The sequence below is a fragment of the Protobothrops mucrosquamatus genome, unplaced genomic scaffold (genome assembly GCF_001527695.2).
Source record: "Protobothrops mucrosquamatus isolate PMUCROS unplaced genomic scaffold, P.Mucros_1.0 scaffold194, whole genome shotgun sequence".
Classification (NCBI taxonomy): domain Eukaryota; kingdom Metazoa; phylum Chordata; class Lepidosauria; order Squamata; family Viperidae; genus Protobothrops; species Protobothrops mucrosquamatus.
Genome location: NW_015386550.1, coordinates 604,725 through 625,980, shown reverse-complemented (window position 1 = coordinate 625,980; position 21,256 = coordinate 604,725). Strand labels below are relative to the sequence as shown.

Below are 21,256 nucleotides of genomic sequence, written 5' to 3'. Positions count from 1 at the left end.
TAGTTCTGATATATATTTAAGGTGATTTGGATCATGAAAAATAACTTTCATAAGACTATTTTATCATATGGCAGGAAATTGATGTTGAAATTATTCTTTTCATCTCAAAGTATCTGTATTTGCTTTTTTTTTGTTTGGTTATTATTTCTTTGCCTCAATTTACTTTTAAAAGTGTTCCAATTTTCCTATCTGAATATGTAGTACTCTGGAGCAAAACATCTTGGTTTTATTGGACATTTCTTTATTTTCTCATTCAAAAGATATTGTAGAATGATATGCTATATTCTTCTTTGTAGATAGATTTAGAAATAAATGAGAACCCTGAGAATTTTTTTAAGTGTAAAATTTGTCTCAATTTTACCTTTTCAATCAGATCAATGCAAGCCTGTAAGTCCAAGCCAAAGTCAATAAAGACCCATTCAATTCCTTCTTTCTTGTATTCTTCTTGTTCCAAAACAAACATGTGATGATTGAAAAATTGTTGCAATTTCTCATTGGTGAAGTTGATGCATAACTGTTCAAAGCTGTTATACTGCAGGCAAGAAATGAAGCAAAAGGAACTTGAGACTCTACCACCTAGCTAAGATATAATCATTATTAGCACCCTCAGAAAAGCCTCATATATATATAAAACCAGAATGGCAAGAACTAAAAAATATAACTATAAACTTTGTCAATGAAATATTTAATATTTTTGTAAGCAGTACACAAGGTTTTATTCAGTTGTGCTATCAAATTTTATGATACAATTTTTGAAATTAGATGTTTTAAGGCAATAAAACTATAGTATGTGTCCTAAAATGAACTTTTCACAATTTCAAAAACAAACAAAACCCCAACCAATTCCATCCTACATTCTTAAAAATATTTTAAAAATTGCTTATACTTCACATAGCTCCTTTAACTGTTGCAGCCCTGATTTCTTTCCAATAACAACACAGTATTTCTTAGCTATTGAAAGATTGTCCACTTTGTTATAAACTATTTTTATGATATCTCAGTCTCTTTGCTGAGATCTCCCAAGATTTTGGCATTCTTGAGTGAAATCTCCTGAAATCTAGTGATTCTTAAAAATATTTCCAAGATATTAGGTTTTATCTACACCACATTCTGATGTTATAGTATTGTTGATCTTTATACATGACTTTGAATAGCTCTTTGTGAAAGTAATTAAATGAACTCTTGAACAGTAGTTTGCAAGCCTATGGTCAGGACCTGTGTTGCATTTTCTTCATTGAAAGTTAATATAACTACATTTAAAGATTAAAATCAGTACTGCAGTAATTTTACCATGTTAAAAAGATAGTTATATGAATCAACCAATGCTAGATTCAATTCTAATATTACTTCCACATGGTTCCCATTTCTATTCCCTAATTTCCCCAAAGAAATTTGAAGATCACCTTTCATTATCTTCACTGTCATTCAGCAGAATCCAAAAGACAGAATCAAAATCAGGCAATATAGTGTAATGATCCAAGCCTTGCCTCTTTTGTATATGCATGTGTACAAAGGGACAACGCTTAGATTGTTCTCCATATTGCCCGTTTTGAAATGCATGCACCCCACTGATATTGCTGCTGCCATGAGTCTGCAATACCTCAATTCAATTAAAAAAAAAAATAAACAAAATGTTTAATCTGTGATTTGTTACCTGTTAACATTTTTATTTCATGCTGCATCTGTGCATTGATTTTTGAAACACCCGCAGCAGTACCATAGCTATAGGAGGGCTAAAAAGCCACCCATGCACTACCACATGTTGTCTTTTAATGAGCTCTAAAATTAGGCTCTTGACAAGAAGCTACATGTTCTCATCCTCCATTCCAGTAGTCAGAGTGAAAAGAAAATTTTTGCCAACAGAAAACCAGACCAACCACAGTCTCTCTAGAGCTTTTGTACAACAGAGGAGAAACTGCTTAAAGTGCTGCAGCTCAACCAGAAATTAATAGATGCAGCTGATGAATAGAAACAACAGCATGAAATCTTACAGTGCTACACATTACAAATCATCTGTGGAAGTGCCCTGGAATTCAAGTGCAAGTGGATGTTCACCTTATACTTTGCAATTTGCCTGCCATAGGCTTCACAGGAAAAAAAAAGAAAAAGAAATCAAGTTAACAATGCTGGTCTGTATATTTCATAGTTAATGATGGTTGTTGCTTTTTCCAATACAGAATCGAAAAAAATTGCTTTCATACCAAGGTGTTTGCCTTGGCCAGTTTCCAAACCTACCTCAAAGATCTCAAAGCCAGCAATATCCAGAACTCCAATGAAAAATTGTCTGGCTAGTCTGGTGTCCAAGGTTTTGTTGATACGCATAACTAGCCACTTGAACATACGATCGTAAGTGGCTTTTGCCAAAGCGCCTACTGCATACACCACCTATGATTGCAAGATAATAAAATTTCATCAGAACAACTGTTGTACCTCTAAAATTCATATCTAATACATAGTTTTGTTTATAACAGAGCTATGAAAAGTATTCAAGAGAAACTTCACAAAGCATTTTAACATGAGTGAAGCATCTCTCCTCAAAGGGTTGAGATAGCTGTAACATTTGGAAGACTTGACATCAAGGATTTTTCAGGTTGCCTACAGAAATTGCCTTCACAAACAAGGCTTCTCCTGGGACTCCAAACCATGCACTGGGCCTTCCAGAGGACGCAGTTGCCACACACTTTGGAGAGGGCCCTTCATTCATACTAACATAATTTGCTGTTTGACTGTTTTCCAAATCTCTGCTCAACAAATCTTAAAAACATATGGTTTAAGATAGCTAGAAAGATACTCATTTACTTCATTCTTACAATTGCAGAAAAGTTTTGTTTAAGACCCACAACTACAAGATCATATAAGTATATGGGAGTCACATTGCCAAGTTGTACAATTCCCAAATGTTTACCTGATCTACAGTCTGACCTTTGGTGACAATTTCATTTCCAACTTTTACTCTTGGATGAAGCAACCCCTTGATGAGGTCAGCTGAGCTGATCCCCATAAGGTAAGAGGCTTTATCAGCACCTGCAGCACAAGAGCAAATAACAAAATTTTAACATAGCAAAATTAAAAAGAAACAGAAGTTCCCAAAATTTAAACTTTTCAAATGAGAATTATCATCCAGCTATTTAAAAATAAGTGATAATTGGCACTTTAGTAGTAAAGTGCTTTCCACTGAATCTCCCATACCTTGGTGCTCATCTGTTTATTTTGCTAACAATGTGCTGTTCTATGAAACATCAGAGTGATGTGGAGGGAAGGAGAAGGAATGGCACTTTAGAAAACTACAGAAGTGGCTGCCACTTATTTTTCAGATAATAATCATTTTATATATATTTATACATTATTATTAAAAGTCTTACAAAAACATGAAAAGTAACACAAACTAATAAAGAATAAAGGCAATAAAGAAGGGGAGGAAGAAGAAAGAGGAAAACAAAAATGCAGAAAAAAGAATAAAAAGAAATAGAAAGAAGTTTCTGATTTTCTTTGTAACAAATGCAAGTGCAATTACAAAATTATCTCTTAGTCTACGATTACAAAAAGAGCTAATTCTTTTTTATTATCCAGTTTTTTCCCCAATTATCAAAACCACAAATCATTAATGTATTTTTTCCATTTCATGCAAAAAGTAACATGTCCAAGCATGTTAAAACATCCCTTCATGTTGTTCACATTTCCAGCAAAGATTCAAAGTGCCTTTATACATTTAGACAAATCTATAATAACAAATACCAACAATACACCATTTTATAAAAATCCTCTCTAAGGCTGGGATACAATGTAAATTTTAGTCCTTTCAATCACATATTTTCCGACTGGTCTATTTGTATATTATAACCAAATTTTTAGCCCATTTTATCATACATTATTTTAGTTGTTTTTCTTCTGCCTCGGATGGCAATTATTTTGACCTCCAAATGATTGAGATAGAGATGTCTTCAACTTATTGGAATTATGGAATGATCTTGTAGGCATTCTCACAAAATGAGGATATGGACAGATGGGGACTGTCTTTTGATAAAATATGTGTTGTGGGGAACATACCTAGTACCAAGTACATATTTACTAGAATGCTATTTTCTATCCTTTCTAGCCCCCATCCTGCTGAAAGGTGTTAAATGAAATAGATAAAATAAACGTACATCAATGGTTAGCTATAAGGCTCCATAAGCCTCCACTTTAAACATCACGTATATGGTTGCTTGTAATGCAGCAGACTAACATGGCGACTGCTCTGGAATCAGCCACTAGTAAGTAGCAGCACAAATGCTTACTTTCAGTGCCTTCAGCCTCTGCCTGTTCCTCCCGTTGCTTCTGCTTGAATTTCATGTTGCCAAAGTGCATGATGGAACCTACTATTTTATAGCAGCCATACTTCTCATCATTGCTGAACCCCAGGATGTCCATAGCATGCTATAAAAAGGAACCAGATAAGATAGTGATATTTTAAAAAGTCGTTCTGTTAAAAAGCAAAAAATGAAGAAAGAATTCACTAGGGATTTACTAGGACACCAGCAAAATGTGTGAAGTGCTTGAGCCCACTTTAAGGTTACTACAATTAAATGCACATTATTTATAATTTAAAAAACATCCATTTAAAATGTATTATATTGCCTATTTTAGATTTTTTTTTTATCAATAATGTTGTTTGGATTCCTTTGGAATTTGATGAATGATGCCAAGCAGTTTTAACAAAGACTTTTCTGGAATAATCCTATTTCAATATATATTTCTTATTGTGTAATCAGTCTGTCATTCAAGATACTTGCATTTGTAAACCTCTTCCATCACTTCATATTCCTCTCCCCCTATCTTTGGAGAAACTGCAGGAACATTATTAGTTACATCATCTGCATATAAGCTACAGACCTTATTTTTTTCCAGATCATTTTGTAATATAAATATATGTAGTATAAATCTCTTTTGGTAGAGATATGATTAGATGATCTGTCTTTAGTCTTAAATTTATTCCATTACATGGCTAATGTAAATAGCACTGAAGCACTTTATAAGGAGACCTCCACAGCTTTGCTTCATTGCTGAAAAAATACTTACATCTGTAGCCATGAGCTCTTCTCCATCATCCAGGTTGTCCACAGTTGTTACTCCTTGTGAACAGAAGTGATAATCATAAGGGTTGGAAGACAACAAAAGCATATCTGGAATGGAATAATTTAGAGATTTACATTTATGATTTGGAATATATTATAGGAATGCATTCAATCTTACCTATAAAACTAAGGAAAAAAGAAGTAGGAACATACAGTGTGTTAAACTTAAATTTAGTATCCCTGCAAAAATAAAACCAGCAACTTTTTAAACTTGTCTATTTAATGTCTACTGTCATCATAAATGCCTAATCTTTAAGTGATATTAGACAGTGCTGTCTATGCTAAACGGATAAACCTGACTAGTGCTCTGAAAATTATTGTAGAACTGAATATATTTTATTGATTAAATATTTGTTAGACCAGCTTTCTTTAGATTTATTATAAGCAGAATTTCAGTGAATTTCTGAAATGTTATAAGCATGCACTATCATTGGGAAAGTTCTGGGTTGAAAATTGCTGTTTAGCTATGTAGCTTATTAGAAGTCTTTGAGTTAACAATGATCCAGAAGATGGATATAGATGAGCTCACAAGAAGAAAAGTGTGAAGTTATAGTTTTGTTGCTGATGCAGATCTATTGATATTGATGGCAACTGTTAATGTACAGCAGCCTATCAGACTGCTGAACATAGCTCTGCTGCTATTCTGTTCTATGTGTCTTCCATGCTGGCTAACAAATTCCTTTACATACCATTTTAATGCTGATTACCTTGTAGTTCTGGCTTCTTTCCAGAAAGGATTTGGTAGTAAATGTGGTAACTCCTCTCTCCTGGCTGCTGGAAAATCACTCTTGATTTTTCCAACAAGTCTAAAAACAAAATGTAAAATATTCCATTTCAAGGCTACTATACTTTGTTATAAACTGTACTCAAAAGAAAGACAATCTTGGATTTTATAGGAGATCACTCTCGAAGAACAAAAGTAGAGTTTTGTGAAAGCAAAATACATATTCAATCCAGCACTTTGTTTCCACAGTAGAAATAGAGTGCAAATTACTCTGTAAAGCCCATAAATAGAATATAAGTGCAACAACTGATATTCAGAGGCATTTTTATCATTATTTTTTACATTGATATACTATTATAATTAAAAATCAACTCTTGTCCATTTATTCAGTAATCTTATTTATAACTTCATCCTACATAAATTTATCCAATTTTCTTCTAAATTCACTACTCACATATGTCAATGTCAGCAGATGCCAATTTCCCTGATGGTCCAAAATGGATACGGATGAACTTGCCCTAAAATACATAGAAAGAATGTACTAAAGGCACTTAATTATATTAATTAGAATTTTAGTACGGTAGTTATTCACCCAATTCTATTGCATATTCTAAATGGCAACAGCTCTTCATGATCATAAATAGTTATATGGAACATGTCTGATCATCATCATCACTTCATCAGTGATGTTAAGGATTCTAACGTACAAAGCTCATGTTATCTTACAGTTTTCAGCAAAATGCTTATTTGCTTTTTATTATTTATTTCTGAAATATTAATTTCAGAATTATTTTGCTTGTTAGCCAGAGTTGATTCATGCGTCTAATTAGGTCCTATATCACTTGAGAATACCAAAAAGTGAATTTGATATATAATCAATAGACATTGGGGGGGGGATGTATGTTGCATTCATAGGAAATTTTAAGCAATGTTAGTTTTTTAAGAGGTCAGAAGCTGACTTTGTCAATTATCAGGAATAAAAGGCATTCCTAAAACAGCTATTTGCATTTCAGGAAGAGTTCTCAGTAGAGGATTCCCTTGTAGTCATTTAGTTGTTTGTGGAAGTGACGTGTGCTGAAACTATGATAGAACTTCTGTCTGTAGAACATCTATAGATGGTGATTGAACTTCTCTTTCTCATAGCTTTCTGTGTCCTGAGATGTACAATTATATTAAATATATATTAATACCTTAATCTTGTTCCTGAAGAAACTACTTTCTTTTTTAAAAAAATTATCACAGTAAGGCTTCTATGTCTATACTACAAAAAGTTCGCATTTTCTAAATCTCCATGTTCCCATCTTTTGCAGCCTAGACATTGTTGTTGTTTGCTGCTATTATTATTCCTGACTTTCAGCTTAAAAGATATATAATCAGTCTATGCTTAATAATAAAAAACAGGTATGGAAATATTTTGTTACACATCTTAATAGTACCATATAACTAACAAAGCATACACATAATAACCATAAAATGTTATATATTGCTGCTTTGATTTAAAGTATACTTACAAACCGTGAAGAGTTGTCATTTCTCAGGGTTTTGGCATTGCCAAAAGCTTCCATAGCAGGGTTAGCCTCAATGATTTGATCTTCGAGGGTACCCTATGAAACAACATGGATAATATTTTTTCACACTCATAGATCAAAATTTTGCCAGTAGAAAACAAATTTACGCACACTGGCTCCCATATATAACTACCTGGCCAAAAAGAGCCTTCACGTGTTTCTAAAAGCAATCCTAAATCTGATAATAACATTGCCTGCTCCTCACACAAGTTTTTGATACTTTTTTTTTATTTTCTTAAGTTTACAATGGTTCCATTATTTAAAAACTTACCCCAGTTTTAGTAGCAGGTGCTTGCTATAAAAAAGATTTTAAAAGACAGATTTAGAATTTCAAAAATAAAAATTAGCGTCACAGAAAATGCCAATCAAAGATGAAAACAATCCAATTTTGTTGATGAGAATATTCAAAAATGATTAAAATTTCATAAAAACTAACATATTTAATACATCAAAAATGTTAAATATATTAGATAAATATAAAGAACAGCACCAAGAAGCAAGAAAGTTAAAAACCAAACCGAAAGAAAGGAAACACTATTGGTGAATTTGTTTCACCAATTTGTTAATTTAATCGAAGTAAAAAAAAAATTGCTGATAAGAAAATAAGTTGCAAAGATATTTCAAAAAGAAAAAAAAGAAAAAAGAAAAAGAAAAAGAAATGCAAGATGAAGAAGAAACAGAAGAAGGAAAGATACAAGATGAAAAAGAATAACAAGGAACAAGAGAGATAATTGGGTGAAGGAAATCACAAAAAGCAAGGCTTAAAAGAAAGAGTTGTAAGACTGCTTTGGGGAACTTCCCTCCTCACCTTTTTTTTTAAAAAAAAAATAAAAGTAATGAAGGGCAGGGAAACATATCGATCATTTTAAAAAAATTCTTGAAGCAACCATTGCCTCAACATCCTTTTCATGAAATTTTCCCCAAAAGCAATTTTTTCAAGCCTTGCTTGTTTCAAAACGAAAAAAAGGCCATGTCCAACACACTGCCAAACATAAAAAGTCCAAAATGAAACAAAAGAAAAATCAACAAAAGAAAATGGAAAAATATTTTTTGCAAATGAAGGCCTTACTCCTTTCTTGCCCGGAGAGTCACCCAGGGCTGCGACAATGGCAAAGTATTGAATGACTCGCTTGGTGTTTACAGTCTTACCAGCACCAGATTCTCCGCTTAGAGTAATAGAAATATACAGATGAAGAGCATGAAGCAATTATCAAAAATTTCCCATACTCACACAATCAGTCAGTCAATTCCCACCACCCAGAAATATATTATAGACTTCAGAATGGAGAAAGACATGCTAGCATATTAGCCATTCCCCCTAAGTCTTTAATACTATTAATGAATAGATTTCGTGGTACCCAGGACACAGGATATGTTTATGAGATATTTCAAAAAGTGTCTGGATGAACAAGAAAAATGTCCCACAGAGCACATCTATCTTTATAATGCTCCTGAAAATAATGGGATTGGACAGTATAATGCATCTGTTGCCTTGACCTTTGCCTTGTCTGCAATATGGATGGACAAAGGCCTGTGCTGCTTTGAAAAATATGGTTTTATGCTACAAAATACACTACAAGAATCCAAAGAAAATGGAGGATTTGGATTACCAGACTGGGTCTTATACTTTTAACATGGCTAAAAGAATGGATAATTCTCAGACATAAAAAACTGTTATATCGAAAAATATGGTTTTAAATCCAACGGTTGCATCTGAGCTTTGTATGGAATGAATGTTAAAATTTCCTCTCCCCAAATTTCTAAGCAGCATGGTCATCAACTGATTGGATTATTTTTTCTATCAGTATAAATTTCAATTTAGGGTATCAATATGATAAGCATAATATTATTTTACTTTTTCATACAAATTCAATATAACATTATAAACAAAAGAAACTACTACTGACTACATCAAAATATCTGTTGTACAACAAAGATTTTGATCTTGAGTTGATTGGAAATTCTGAGAGATGCCATTTCAAGTTGGGAAAGATTGAGTTAAATGCATCTATAAGCTTTTACATATATATACACACAGTCTAGATGCATCTGGAACATCTGAACAGACTACAGCCTTGAAGATTAAATGCTCTTAACATTCTGCACTAAGAGATTCTGGAAAAACTGTTTCAGAGCTTCTGCAGTACATAGTTCTAGACGAACTCTGCACTGGAAGCAATTTACTAGCAAGAGGAAACATCCCATCTCCATCTCTTCCTAGGAACTGTTGATTAAATGGGCAAGATTGACTCAGCCTGTAGATTTTAGCATTCCTCCAGAAAGTAAAAGTTAGGATACAAGGTGTTTAATCATCAATTTGTGTTAAATAGAAACAGTTTTTTTCTGGTAGGAAGTACAGAAGTTCATAGATTCCATTTCCTTTGCTGTTCTACACAAAATAGCTTCACACTTTTCATACATAGAAAATTATTTTAATTGCTTTCAGGAATGAAAAGTAAAATCATGGAGTTTCTTTATATTTCAAGAGATAACTATAAAAAGTAAAACTAAATTCTCAAAAGAGAGGAACTCTGACTCAAGCTCAGCAGGATATTGAATCTTTTTTCACTTGGTCTGGGATCGTCTTCTGTGCTATCAATAAAGTTCATTGGCACTGGACTGGCATTGATTTCATGCCTAAAGTTAGCTGCCCTTCCATTGTAATCCCAGCATACAAAGAGCTATACTGAGGTGGGGGTAGGAGTGAGGTCTCTACAGGCCTAGAGCCAAACATCTGATGCTTTCAGCCCCTGCTTTACCTAATTAGGCCATGGCCAAGGCTAAAAGCTTGGGGAGGGGGGAGCAGATTAAGCTTTTTATAGCATCATCATGGCTGCTTCAGTTAATACTTCTTCTCTTTCTTTCTTTTTACAAATGGGGCTTAGCCTAATTTCTCCCAGGATCCCCTTTTCCTGGGGATTCCTGCCCACTGTTCATTCTCCAGCTTTGATTTCTTATTCTTTCCCTTTTATGCTACCAGTTTCGTAGACTTCTTGTATCCATACTCAGATCTCTTAAAACTGTATTCTTCTACCTACAAATCATTTCCATTCATAGTCTACTTGTATCCTATTATACAATGCTTTTTCATTAATCCCTTTCATAAATGCCCACTGATACTTATCTCTTTAGTTGTTTCCCCGGTAAGATTGATTTGGTATCTAACCTTAGAGTTTTGATTTTTAAGCTTTTGTTCACGTATGGAAGACAAATTTGCAAACATCCAAGGCATATCTAGTTGTCCATTAGTGCAAGGGATTTTATCACACTGATGAAAGCAACTGGTAAGATATGACCATTCATTGTTAAATGAAACAAAAGTGGTGTGGACTTGATCTGGTTCAGATTCCCCAACAATCTACCTTCCAATTGAACTAATCATAGACTACCACAATGCTTCCGGCAGTATGTCCAAATGGAGTATGAAAAATGGAATAACATAAATGGAATTGTATTGGCTTAATTGGGTTTTTTCAAAGAAAGTGCTTCTCCAGAATACCTAAATGACATTGTGCCCTCAAAACAAATGATGCACACAGGAAGTATGATCAACTATATAGACTGAGTTATTTGCTGTCCCACTTTCGGTTGGCTGTATCCCCCTGAGACAATAGTAGCAGCTGTTCACTGACATGTAATAGCCAGAAAATCTGAGATAACAAACTGAAAGAGGATAGGGAGTTGCATGAAGAGATAATTATGTTCCTCAAAGATTGTGCAGCCTGCCCAAACAATTCAGCTTTCCTTTCTCAACAGGATGATATGGTAAACTTGATCTACCTAGAATTGATTTCATATAGAAACCACAGGACAAAAAGAACTTAACTCAAAAGCACATACAAATGAGATATCGATTGCACAGATAAGAGACAGCACTTACGTGATAAGCATAGACTGATTCTCTCGATCTGTAAGAAAAAAAAATAAGGTATAAGTCATTATTTTTAGAGTTTGTATCATTAACACCAGCCCATTCGTAGTCAAACTGATGTCCTTTTTTTAACTTACTGATTCCAGCTATGAATCTGAGGTTAGATTCATAATAAACTCATTTGTATGGTCATATTTCAATAGCTATTCAGATGGACTCATAAAAAACTGTCCTTATGGAGATTTTTTTGTGTTCACCATAGAAATTAAGATGAAGATTTCAACAGAGAGGGGGGGGAGAGGGAGAGGGAGAGATATGTACTGAACATTTGTATCAGGTGCTATACCTAACATAAGTGATTAAAAAAAGAAAAGCAAGGTTGGAACCAGCTAAGTCTAGGGTGAGAGATCTCTGGGAAATCCAAGGGCTGTAGGCTAGATAGACAAGTTAGAAACTTCTTGGAAGAAGGAAACAGAAAAATGTATACTTTTTAAGTAAAATAAATAGATTTGCTCATGCGTTGAGCTTGTTTCAAAGGATTCTTTTTGATATACTGGCAGCATATTATATTCATAAAGCTGAATCTATATGGGAGTATTTATGTTAAGTTTTAATTAACAATGGATACTCAAAACATAAATATGTCTACAGCATATCGAAGAGAAGCATTCTGGTTTAATGTTTCTATTACAGCTGTATGTCACTATCCACCAATCCTTCAATAGATTCTGAAATGGTATATAGTCTCTTCAGAACATTTGGGTAGAGAATTGAAGCTAGAATGATACATAACTTATTCCACTCCTGTACAGATAGTCCTCGACTTATGACCACAACAGAGCCCAAAATTTCTGCTGTAAAGTGAATTTTACCACATTTTACGATCTTTGTTGCCACACTTAAGTGAATCACTGCAATTCTTAAGTTAGTAACATGGTTGTTAAGTGAATCTGGTTTCCCCATTGAATTTTCTTGTCAGAAGGTTGCAAAAGGTGATCACATGACCCCAGGACATTGCAACCATCATAAATGTGAGTCAGTTGCCAAGCATCTGAATATTAATCATATTACCATGGGGATGCTGCTATGGTCCTAAGTGTGAAAAATGGCCATTAGTCATTTTTTTCAATGCCATTGTAAGTTTGAATGGTCACTAAATGAACTGCTGTAAATCGAGGACTACCTGTACTAAACTTGTCAGTAGTATAGGTTCTGATACAGGGAGCCCAAAAATTCAACAGCTAGTTTCACATTGGCAAATAATGCAGATTTTCTTAAATCACAAAAGTAATTGCTGAATTCTGCTGCATGTTTTTGCTTTAGATAAATTATTATGCAAGTCTGTGCTATCTCTAAAAACAATTATCTCTTCTTTCTGAATATTTATTTTAAGATAAGTAGATCTGCTAGGTGCATATGAAGAGATGAACAACTCCAGCAATATTAAAAAGCATTAAAAGTTGAAAAACAATTGTGTAAAATTCACACCTCTCTATATATTGTTGGTATTGCAATTCCCTTCATATTGACTCCAACTGGGAAGTGTGAAGAATAGGTGTTCAGTTCCTTTCCCACAATACTTTGTAAAAATTAGATTAGACACTTACTGCGCAGCATGTCATTGTAGGCATTGTCTGCAATGGAGTAGATGTGGGGCGGGACCTCAGACCTCCGCTTGCCCTTATAAGCTGCTACAACAGGAGCTGTATAGACTGGAAGCCATTTATATGGATTTATGGTGACACAGAACAAGCCTGAATAGGTCTGAGAAAAAAGAAACAGCATAGCTATGAGAAAAGTAAACCAGGCTGACACCAATAGTACAGTTCATTAATCAACTACAAGGCTCACACTCCAGTAGAGGGCACATTTCCAACTCTCAAGAGATTTTTATTCTATCTGTTCCATCTCCTAGTTCAGTTCATATGTTTCTTCAAATAAACAATAACAAGTGAGAAAATACTACATATTATTTCTATTACCTCCTTTGCTTAAAGAGGGTGCAAAAATGAAGGGGTAGCAGTGATAGCAACAAGGAAAAGGTTAGTCCTTTCTGGGAAAATATCCAAAGATAGAAAGTTGCTCAAGATCATGTCATAAAACTCATCATAAAACTCAGAACCAACATTAAATTATTTTCTGTCCCTATTGATAAGGATGCAATTTAAAGAACAAGTAATGTAAAATGCTTCAATTCTAGTACCATATTTCAAATTCATCTAGGATTTAAATATTTAATATTTAAAAAATAAATAATTCTAATGAAATGAAAGTTAGCAGTTGGGAGTTTATAACACACATTCTTACTATTTGGTAGAGAAAAAGAATGAATAATCTAAAGCTTGTTTCACACACAGGATGCAATACAGTATAATCAACAGTGTTTATCCTTCTAACTTACATAGATCATCCATTTGGTGTAACGCCGTTTCAGGTTATGCAGGACTGAAGCCTCATTGAGATGAGTTAACATAGCCATATCTTCAATCATGTCAAATTTTGGAGGATTCATAGATTGAACATCATCTTCTTTAACCACAATAGTCTAGAGGAATCAAACAGTTTGATGAAAATATAAGAACCTATCTTGTTTAGATACTGATCCATAAGCTCAAAGAAAATCCTTAAGTATTTAGCATGCAACTGTTAAATCACATAATTACATGACAATTAGGCTACTAATTGATGACGTAGGCTCTAATCCACAAACCTATTCATTATGATAACATTTTGATTTATTTATCTCTTATTATGATAAATTTCAGCATTGTCTTTACTATTCCTATTGTGGTTTTTATTAGGTACCATAGACTACCTTGGAAACTTTTAACTGAAGAGCAATTCACAAATGTTTCTTACATAGTACTAACAACCTAAATTTTAATAACTACCAGAACATATTTGTTATTAAACAAGAGCAGAAATCAAGCTAGTTAGAAAATATAACAGCAAATTAGATAAAGAAAGAACAGAACAGAACAGAATAGAATAGAATTCTTTATTGGCCAAACATTTCTCATTGTAAATATTATGGAATCTCAGTGTTCAAGGAAAATATCAAAATATCATATTGATATGATATGGTATTACAATCAACAAACAAAGTGGTGGAACTTATGGATATCAGAAATCCAGCTGACGTTTGTTCATGGAGCAGATTAAAGCAGACTCTACACCATAGTGTAGTGGTTTAATTCTGGCCCTTGTGACAATCCATCTAGAAAAAGAGGAGGGCTTGTGTTGTGATAGTGCTTGGATCATTCTAAGTTTCCTTAGCTCCAGCTGTGGATACCAGATTCATATCTGCTGCTGCTGAGTACTGTCCAAGATTCCCAGATATCCAGATAAATTGAGATTTAAGTGAAACGTACATAAACTAACAAAAATGTTTTCCAGGATGCATATACAGTTGAAGACTTTATTACGTTAACTCATAATTACACAAAATAATGTGAAGTAGGCTATGTATTTAGAAATACATGCACTGTAAGAATTTCTTGATTCTAGAAAGAAATGCAGATAGACTATTGGAGGAATGCCCCCATCCCCAGATTAAAATATTATTTATTCTTAATATTAAAAAAGAGGCAGGGTAGAATATTTCTCCTAAAGGAGAAATGGAGAAAAATCTTAACAAAGGTAGAAAGGAGCCCCAGTCTTCCTGCTATAGGAAAAAAGCCTCAAGCAAAAAATCCAGTCCTTAGGAGATTTTGAATGGATATTCAGAAAGACTGGGCCAATATATTCATAAACAGTACATCTTCAGCCCTCACAGCTGATGGGATTAAGAATTTACGTTCCCCCACCCAAATTCTAAGGACAGGACATGACCTTTAGGACCCAATAGAATTAACCCATCATCATTGACACAAGGCTCACTACATTGCACAACCCCCTGGAGCATCTCAATCAGAAGGTATAAAAACCCACCCTCTCTCAACTCCATTTTATCAGCTGTCCCAGAACTACATGCTGTTGTTGGTTCTGCTCATCAATAAACAGAAACCTTCTTTCCTAAGCAGCCTCCATTTTATTTCCAGCATCTTAGCTGGATGATTAGGGGACTGGAGGCTAAAACTTACAAGGAACGGTTGCTGGAATTGGGTATGTCTAGTTTAATGAAGTGAATGACGAGGGGAGACATGATAGCAGTGTTCCAATATCTCAGGGGTTGCCACAAAGAAGAGGGAGTCAAGCTATTTTCCAAAGCACCTAAAGGCAGGACAAGAAGCAATGGATGGAAACTAATCAAGGAGAGAAGCAACCTAGAACTAAGGAGAAACTTCCTGACAGTTAGAACAATTAACCAGTGGAACAACCTGCCTCCAGAAGCGTGAATGGTCCAACACTGGAAGTTTTTAAGAAGAGACTGGACAGCCATTTGTCCGAAATGGTATAGAGTTTCCTGCCTGAGCAGGGGGTTAGACTAGATAACCTCCAAGGTACCTTCCAACTTTATTATTATTATTATTATTATTATTATTATTATTATTATTATTATTATTATTATTATTATTATTATTACTAATCCAATATGAATAACTACTGAAAGCTGTATTTCATGAAAGAAAACAGCTTTAGCCACTGAATCTTTTCCAAGTCAATATTTCAGCCCTCTTGTTACAGGAAGCTTACCTTCTTATGAAATTAGTTCCATTCAAAGAATTGTTTTATATTAATTTTACATCCCTCAATGCTTACACTAGAAATATTTGAAGGCAGAGTGTTGGTTGCAGTAATTGATGAGGCACCCACTAGTAACCCAATCCTATATCAGTTTACATGGGAGTAACTCCCCTTGACTTTCAGGATCAGAGTTTTAAGAACTGAGTAGTCAAATCTTGCCATGGCTCCTGAATTACACTGCAGTTGCTCTCATGGTATAATGTGGCTGCCACCATTGTGGGTTTGTGTGGATAAATATAACCTAAACAAAATAATATTCTGCAGAGTTTCAAACAGGAAGGTTTGGTGATATTTAGATAAACAGCTGAAGTATATAAATCTAAAAGTCCAAGAACTAGAATAACTATCGTATTACACATCTGTGCCTGATTAGAATGAATTGTATTTAAGAAATGTTGCTGCTCTTATGAAAAGAAAACAGTCTTGTCAGTAGTAGCTTAACAAGGCAGCAATGTCTAGTAGTTAAAAATATAGGAACTCAGATGCACATAGCTAGGGGGAGAGGTTTATATATCTTATATTTATTTACTTGCTTTTAAATAAATGGATAATCTACTGTTCTTTGATCCGGATGATTTATTAAGATACTAGAAACTAACACATTAAAAAAACATTTCATTGTTGCTTGGGAGCTTATCAGCTTTGCATATAGGTCTCCAGTTAAATCCCTGGCATCTCCAGAAAGGGCTATGAAAACACCCTCTGAAATCCTAGAAAGCTTCCACCACCAAACAGCTTTGTAAGTTTATCTTAAAATTAAGAGGATCCAGCTTTTACTTTTGACATCTAAACCCCCAAGATCTCTGCTCAATGACCTTCCCTCTTATAGACCTGGAATCTTGGACAATCGTTAAGATCAACAAAGAAGGCACTGCTGCACGTGCCTCACATTTCAGAATAGAAAATACTTAAGGCAGGTAGTTATTTCAGAGTATCATTTTGTGTTCATATAAAATATATAAGGCAGGTAATTATTGAAATTAAAATATCAAACATTCTAAAAAAGCATTTCCCCCATTTAGTCTCATACGTGAAGAACATCTGTATGTGGTCTACATCACCTCTCATCTGAAAGACACATTTTACTTCAGAACTCTTTTTTTTCTTATATCTGTTTAACACATTAATTTACTCCATCAATTAAATTTCATACCACTTATAATTGTTTCTTCCTTAAACATGCTACAAGCCTGGAGTTAACAGTTGTTTAATTATGACTCTCAATCTTTCTTCTTGAGTGAGATTTAATTTCAAACAACTAAAACACCAAAGTAAGAGCAGAAGTTCAGAAGGTAATTGTAAGGCAAAGCTTAGGCCCTATATTTTAATATAGCTCTGCTATAACAGAGGAGAAATAGTCAAACATTATCATTATCTTGCTTGCTTATCCATTTGGGATGCTCTTTTAATTATTAAATAAATATAGAAATAATGAAACTTGCATAACATTGCTTTAAAAAGAAAAAAATGGAAAATGTTCAATTAATAATATTCTTATTCTAAGTAATAGCAGTAATTATACAGAACAAAATATAACATAATTTTATACAGGCATTTTGATGTTAAAAAGTAAATTTAGAAAATATAATTGCTTTTTCTAATATATCGTTTATCTGGAATATCTTGCCGCCTGATGTGAGGTTTGCCCCAACCCTCCTATCTTTTTGATATGGCTTTGCCAGTCTGCTTGGGGCCCCAGTGGGGGAACATCGCAATGGAGATGATTGATTGAGTAATAACAGTATAATTTGACAAACCTAACAGAACTGAAAGCATAGCATATTGTTTTTCTAGCCTTTCTTGACATTAGATAGATAAATCAAATTCATTGTAGCAGATGGGTGAAAAATACAACATAGCAGGCCTCTATAATTTTGCTATTATTGTTAAAATGAGGGAGTTTCAATTTCATCCTTTTAACACCTTTTCATATAGGAATTCTTTTTAAACTTATACATGTATAGATGTGGTGCAATGGCTCAGTGGTTAAAGACACTGAGCTTGCCAGCTGAAAGCTGAAAGCTGACAGCTCAGGCTCAAGACCCGAGTGCTATGGAACAGGATGAGCTCCTGTTCCTTGCCCCAGCTTCTGCCCACCTAGCAGTTCGACAGCATGCAAATGTGAGAAGATTAAAAGGTACCACTTCAGTGAGAACGTAACAGTGTTCCATGTGCCTTTGGCATATAGCCATGCTGGCCACATGACCGTGGAAAATGTCTCCAGACAACGTTGGCTCCCTCAGCCAAGAAACAGAGATGAACACCATGCCTTAGAGTCGGATACGACTGAACAGGAAAAGCTTAACCTTATTTTTAATATTTGGAAGAATAGTGCTATACAGGAGAAACATTCTCAAATGCACTTTGATCTATTCAATTGTAACTTTACATTCCTGATGTAATGACATCAAATAGCAAAGGATACTTTTCCCACTGCATCCTTTTTATACAAATTCATAATCAGCAAAATCATAATTTTAGACTGCATGGCATGCTTAGATGCATTCTCCTTTTTTCCTCTCTTCTGCACAATCTTAAGAAATGTAACTTTTCTTTTCAGTTTCCTATTTGGCTAATATTTGTATGTTGATTTTTTTTTTACCTTTCTATCTTTGGTTTCCACTGTGACTTTGCCACCAGAGGATTCTTTAATTTCAATTTCAATATAAGCCTCCTTCTCATCTGGAATCCAAGCCCTTTTCTTTCCTTTATGAACCGCAAAAGAGACGAGAAGAACAAAAACAATTTAACAAAGGTGTATAAATAGATATTAGATGCAGATAATGCAGATGCCATACATAATTATTTTACTTACACGACAAGATTTAGAAATCTTTTGCATAACATTATTCTTGTTCCTTTAATTCTTCTGTTACTGAAGGGGGAAATGCTGTGAGTTGAATATCTATTTATGTTTAATTTATTTCTATTAATTGTGGAATTGATTTTTCTGTTATTAATATTATAATTCTAGGTCTAGAATTTTAAAAAATAGATTTAAAAACTTTGGAAATTAAAATTTGTTGCAAAATTTTGAATTACAACATTTTTGATTAATCACTGTCTACTCAAATATATATTATATTAGTTTTTTTTAAAAAAGTTGCAAAAAATGAAGATTTGGCTAAATAATGAAGATTGGGTAAAATGAAGTCAGTGGTGAACAATGCTGGAATCTAGTCAAGAGGAAAATGTCTTTTAAGACAACTAAAAGCATGATCTTTCTGCATTTCTCATCCATCAGCAACATCTGAAAGGTCATTTTCCATATTTGACAAAAAGCAAACATGCATTTGCTTGGATAAGGAAACTAAAAAATGGACAGGCACTGATTGCAATGCTGAACATACTTAGGTTGCATCAGTCCTATTTTCTTCAATGGAACTTAAATAGGCTGTATATATGATTGTAGGGAATTTTGCAATATAGAATTTCTAAAGCAGCCCATTCGGGCAATTTCTAATCACAGCTTCAAGAGATGCCAAAAGATAGCAGGCTTTCCTAGAATTCATTCAGGAATATTTAACCATTTCTTTTTTTAAAAAAAATGTATATTATATTTTTTCTTTTAAGAACTTAGTCAAATAGAAAATGTATTTTGGGATGAACAGTAGAATGATTTTCCTCCTTTTATTATGTATAACTCTTGTTATTTATTGTAATATAAACCAGATCACCAGATCATTGCAGTGGCAATGGCAATGAGGTAACTGCCATTTCATCATTCATATGATAATAATAGGGTAGAAAGGTGTATGTAAAGAATCTAGTATCCATCCCTGCTATAAATTGTTATATGTTGGATGGCTAACAACTTCCTTAGTAATATATATTAAGGCTAAACAGCCATCTGTCCGGGATGCTTTATTTGGATTCCTGTACCATGCATACAAATTGAACTTGAAGGCTCCAACCCTTTGATTATATGATTCCCATTTTCATGGAATATTTTCAATAGTTTAGGAAGCAAGAAATTCCATTTCATACATTGTGCACTTGCTTAATATATACATTTCTGTTGTTCTGTAATTGCTGTGATAAATGCAAATCACAGGTACATATTTTTGAACAGTTGATTATAAATTTGAACTCATCAGTGGCAATTATAAACCTGTTTATAAACCATATTAAATGAATGTTTTCCAAAATATAATTTAAACAAGTAAATGTTAAACCAGACACTTCACAATTCACATAATTATAACATGGCAACAGACAGATCATCAATACAACATAAAGATGGAGCTACAATAATTTTACTGCACTCTCTATTACAACCAAAATGACTAAAGAAGAAGCAGAATTGTTTAACCGTTAATCTAGCTGTCTTTGTCTCTGTGGCCATAATAAGCTTCAACATTTTAAATGGATAAAAAAGGTGCAGAATTCCTCTACACAGGAAGCAATAATAGAAATGGATCATGGGGTTGAAGCCCTTTCCATGCAAACAAAGGTGGTCTTACTTACCATCAAATGCCATAGTCTGATACTTCATCATCTCCTCATAACTTTTCCGGAGGTAGTCAGCAGCCTCCCCAAATTCTTCCTTGTTTAACCTACTCATGTTGATTATTGGAAGGATAAAGCCTAGTCAGCAGCAAACAGACCAGCCAAATACCCTAAAGTATAAAAAGACAAAACAAAAAACAAAAGCAATGTACAGTTCAGTCAATAATACAGTCAAACCACATTAGTATGTCCTGTAATGGATCACCAATCTTTTAATTACTAGATGATATCAAAGCATACATGCAAATGTATGTGTTCTATAAATTAAAATTGTGTTCTAATATTTATACACTGCATCATGTTGTATTCCAAATCATAAATCTAGCTACATATATGTGCTAATTTTAATTATATAATACAGATATTTTTTCTTTTTTTAATTCTTATCATTACTCCATGTGCTTTTTAACTATATAAAATCAGAAAGCATAACTAGATTATACTAAATAGTCAAGAATGTGTGCCTAATGTATAATATCAAAAATCAGACAAGATCCAACTACTTTAGGTTTATTTGAAAGACAATCAGCATCTCAGGAAAAATTACTAGATGGTTAATTTATATTTAATGAGCACCCCACCAATAGGCTGTAAGTTATCTTCATTTCATGTCTCTGCCAGCTTACACCTCAAAGGAATTTGACTGTGTTAGCATCCTGTGTGATAGCTTACCACAGTGGCAAGTAACTATACAAGGTATTATGAAAGCCTATGCATCTGTTATATCACCACCACCACTCCAGAAACATTAAGATAAATTGATGGTAACTGCAACAAGATTATT

The 21,256-nt window shown here is 33.7% G+C and overlaps 1 protein-coding gene across 1 annotated transcript in view; it reads right to left on the bottom strand.

Moving 5' to 3' along the window:
* LOC107285572 (myosin-7B) overlaps positions 1-20,527 on the bottom strand; it is a 46,253-nt gene extending 25,726 nt beyond the window's left edge. The window contains 15 exon segments of the mRNA XM_015813775.1: positions 362-532; positions 2,236-2,385; positions 2,906-3,024; positions 4,278-4,416; positions 5,059-5,162; positions 5,822-5,920; positions 6,293-6,356; positions 7,350-7,442; positions 7,678-7,701; positions 8,476-8,572; positions 11,287-11,314; positions 12,885-13,041; positions 13,679-13,822; positions 18,566-18,669; positions 20,431-20,527. Of these exon segments, the coding sequence (XP_015669261.1) occupies positions 362-532; positions 2,236-2,385; positions 2,906-3,024; positions 4,278-4,416; positions 5,059-5,162; positions 5,822-5,920; positions 6,293-6,356; positions 7,350-7,442; positions 7,678-7,701; positions 8,476-8,572; positions 11,287-11,314; positions 12,885-13,041; positions 13,679-13,822; positions 18,566-18,669; positions 20,431-20,527 (1,590 nt within the window).
* Positions 20,528-21,256: the final 729 nt, after the last annotated feature.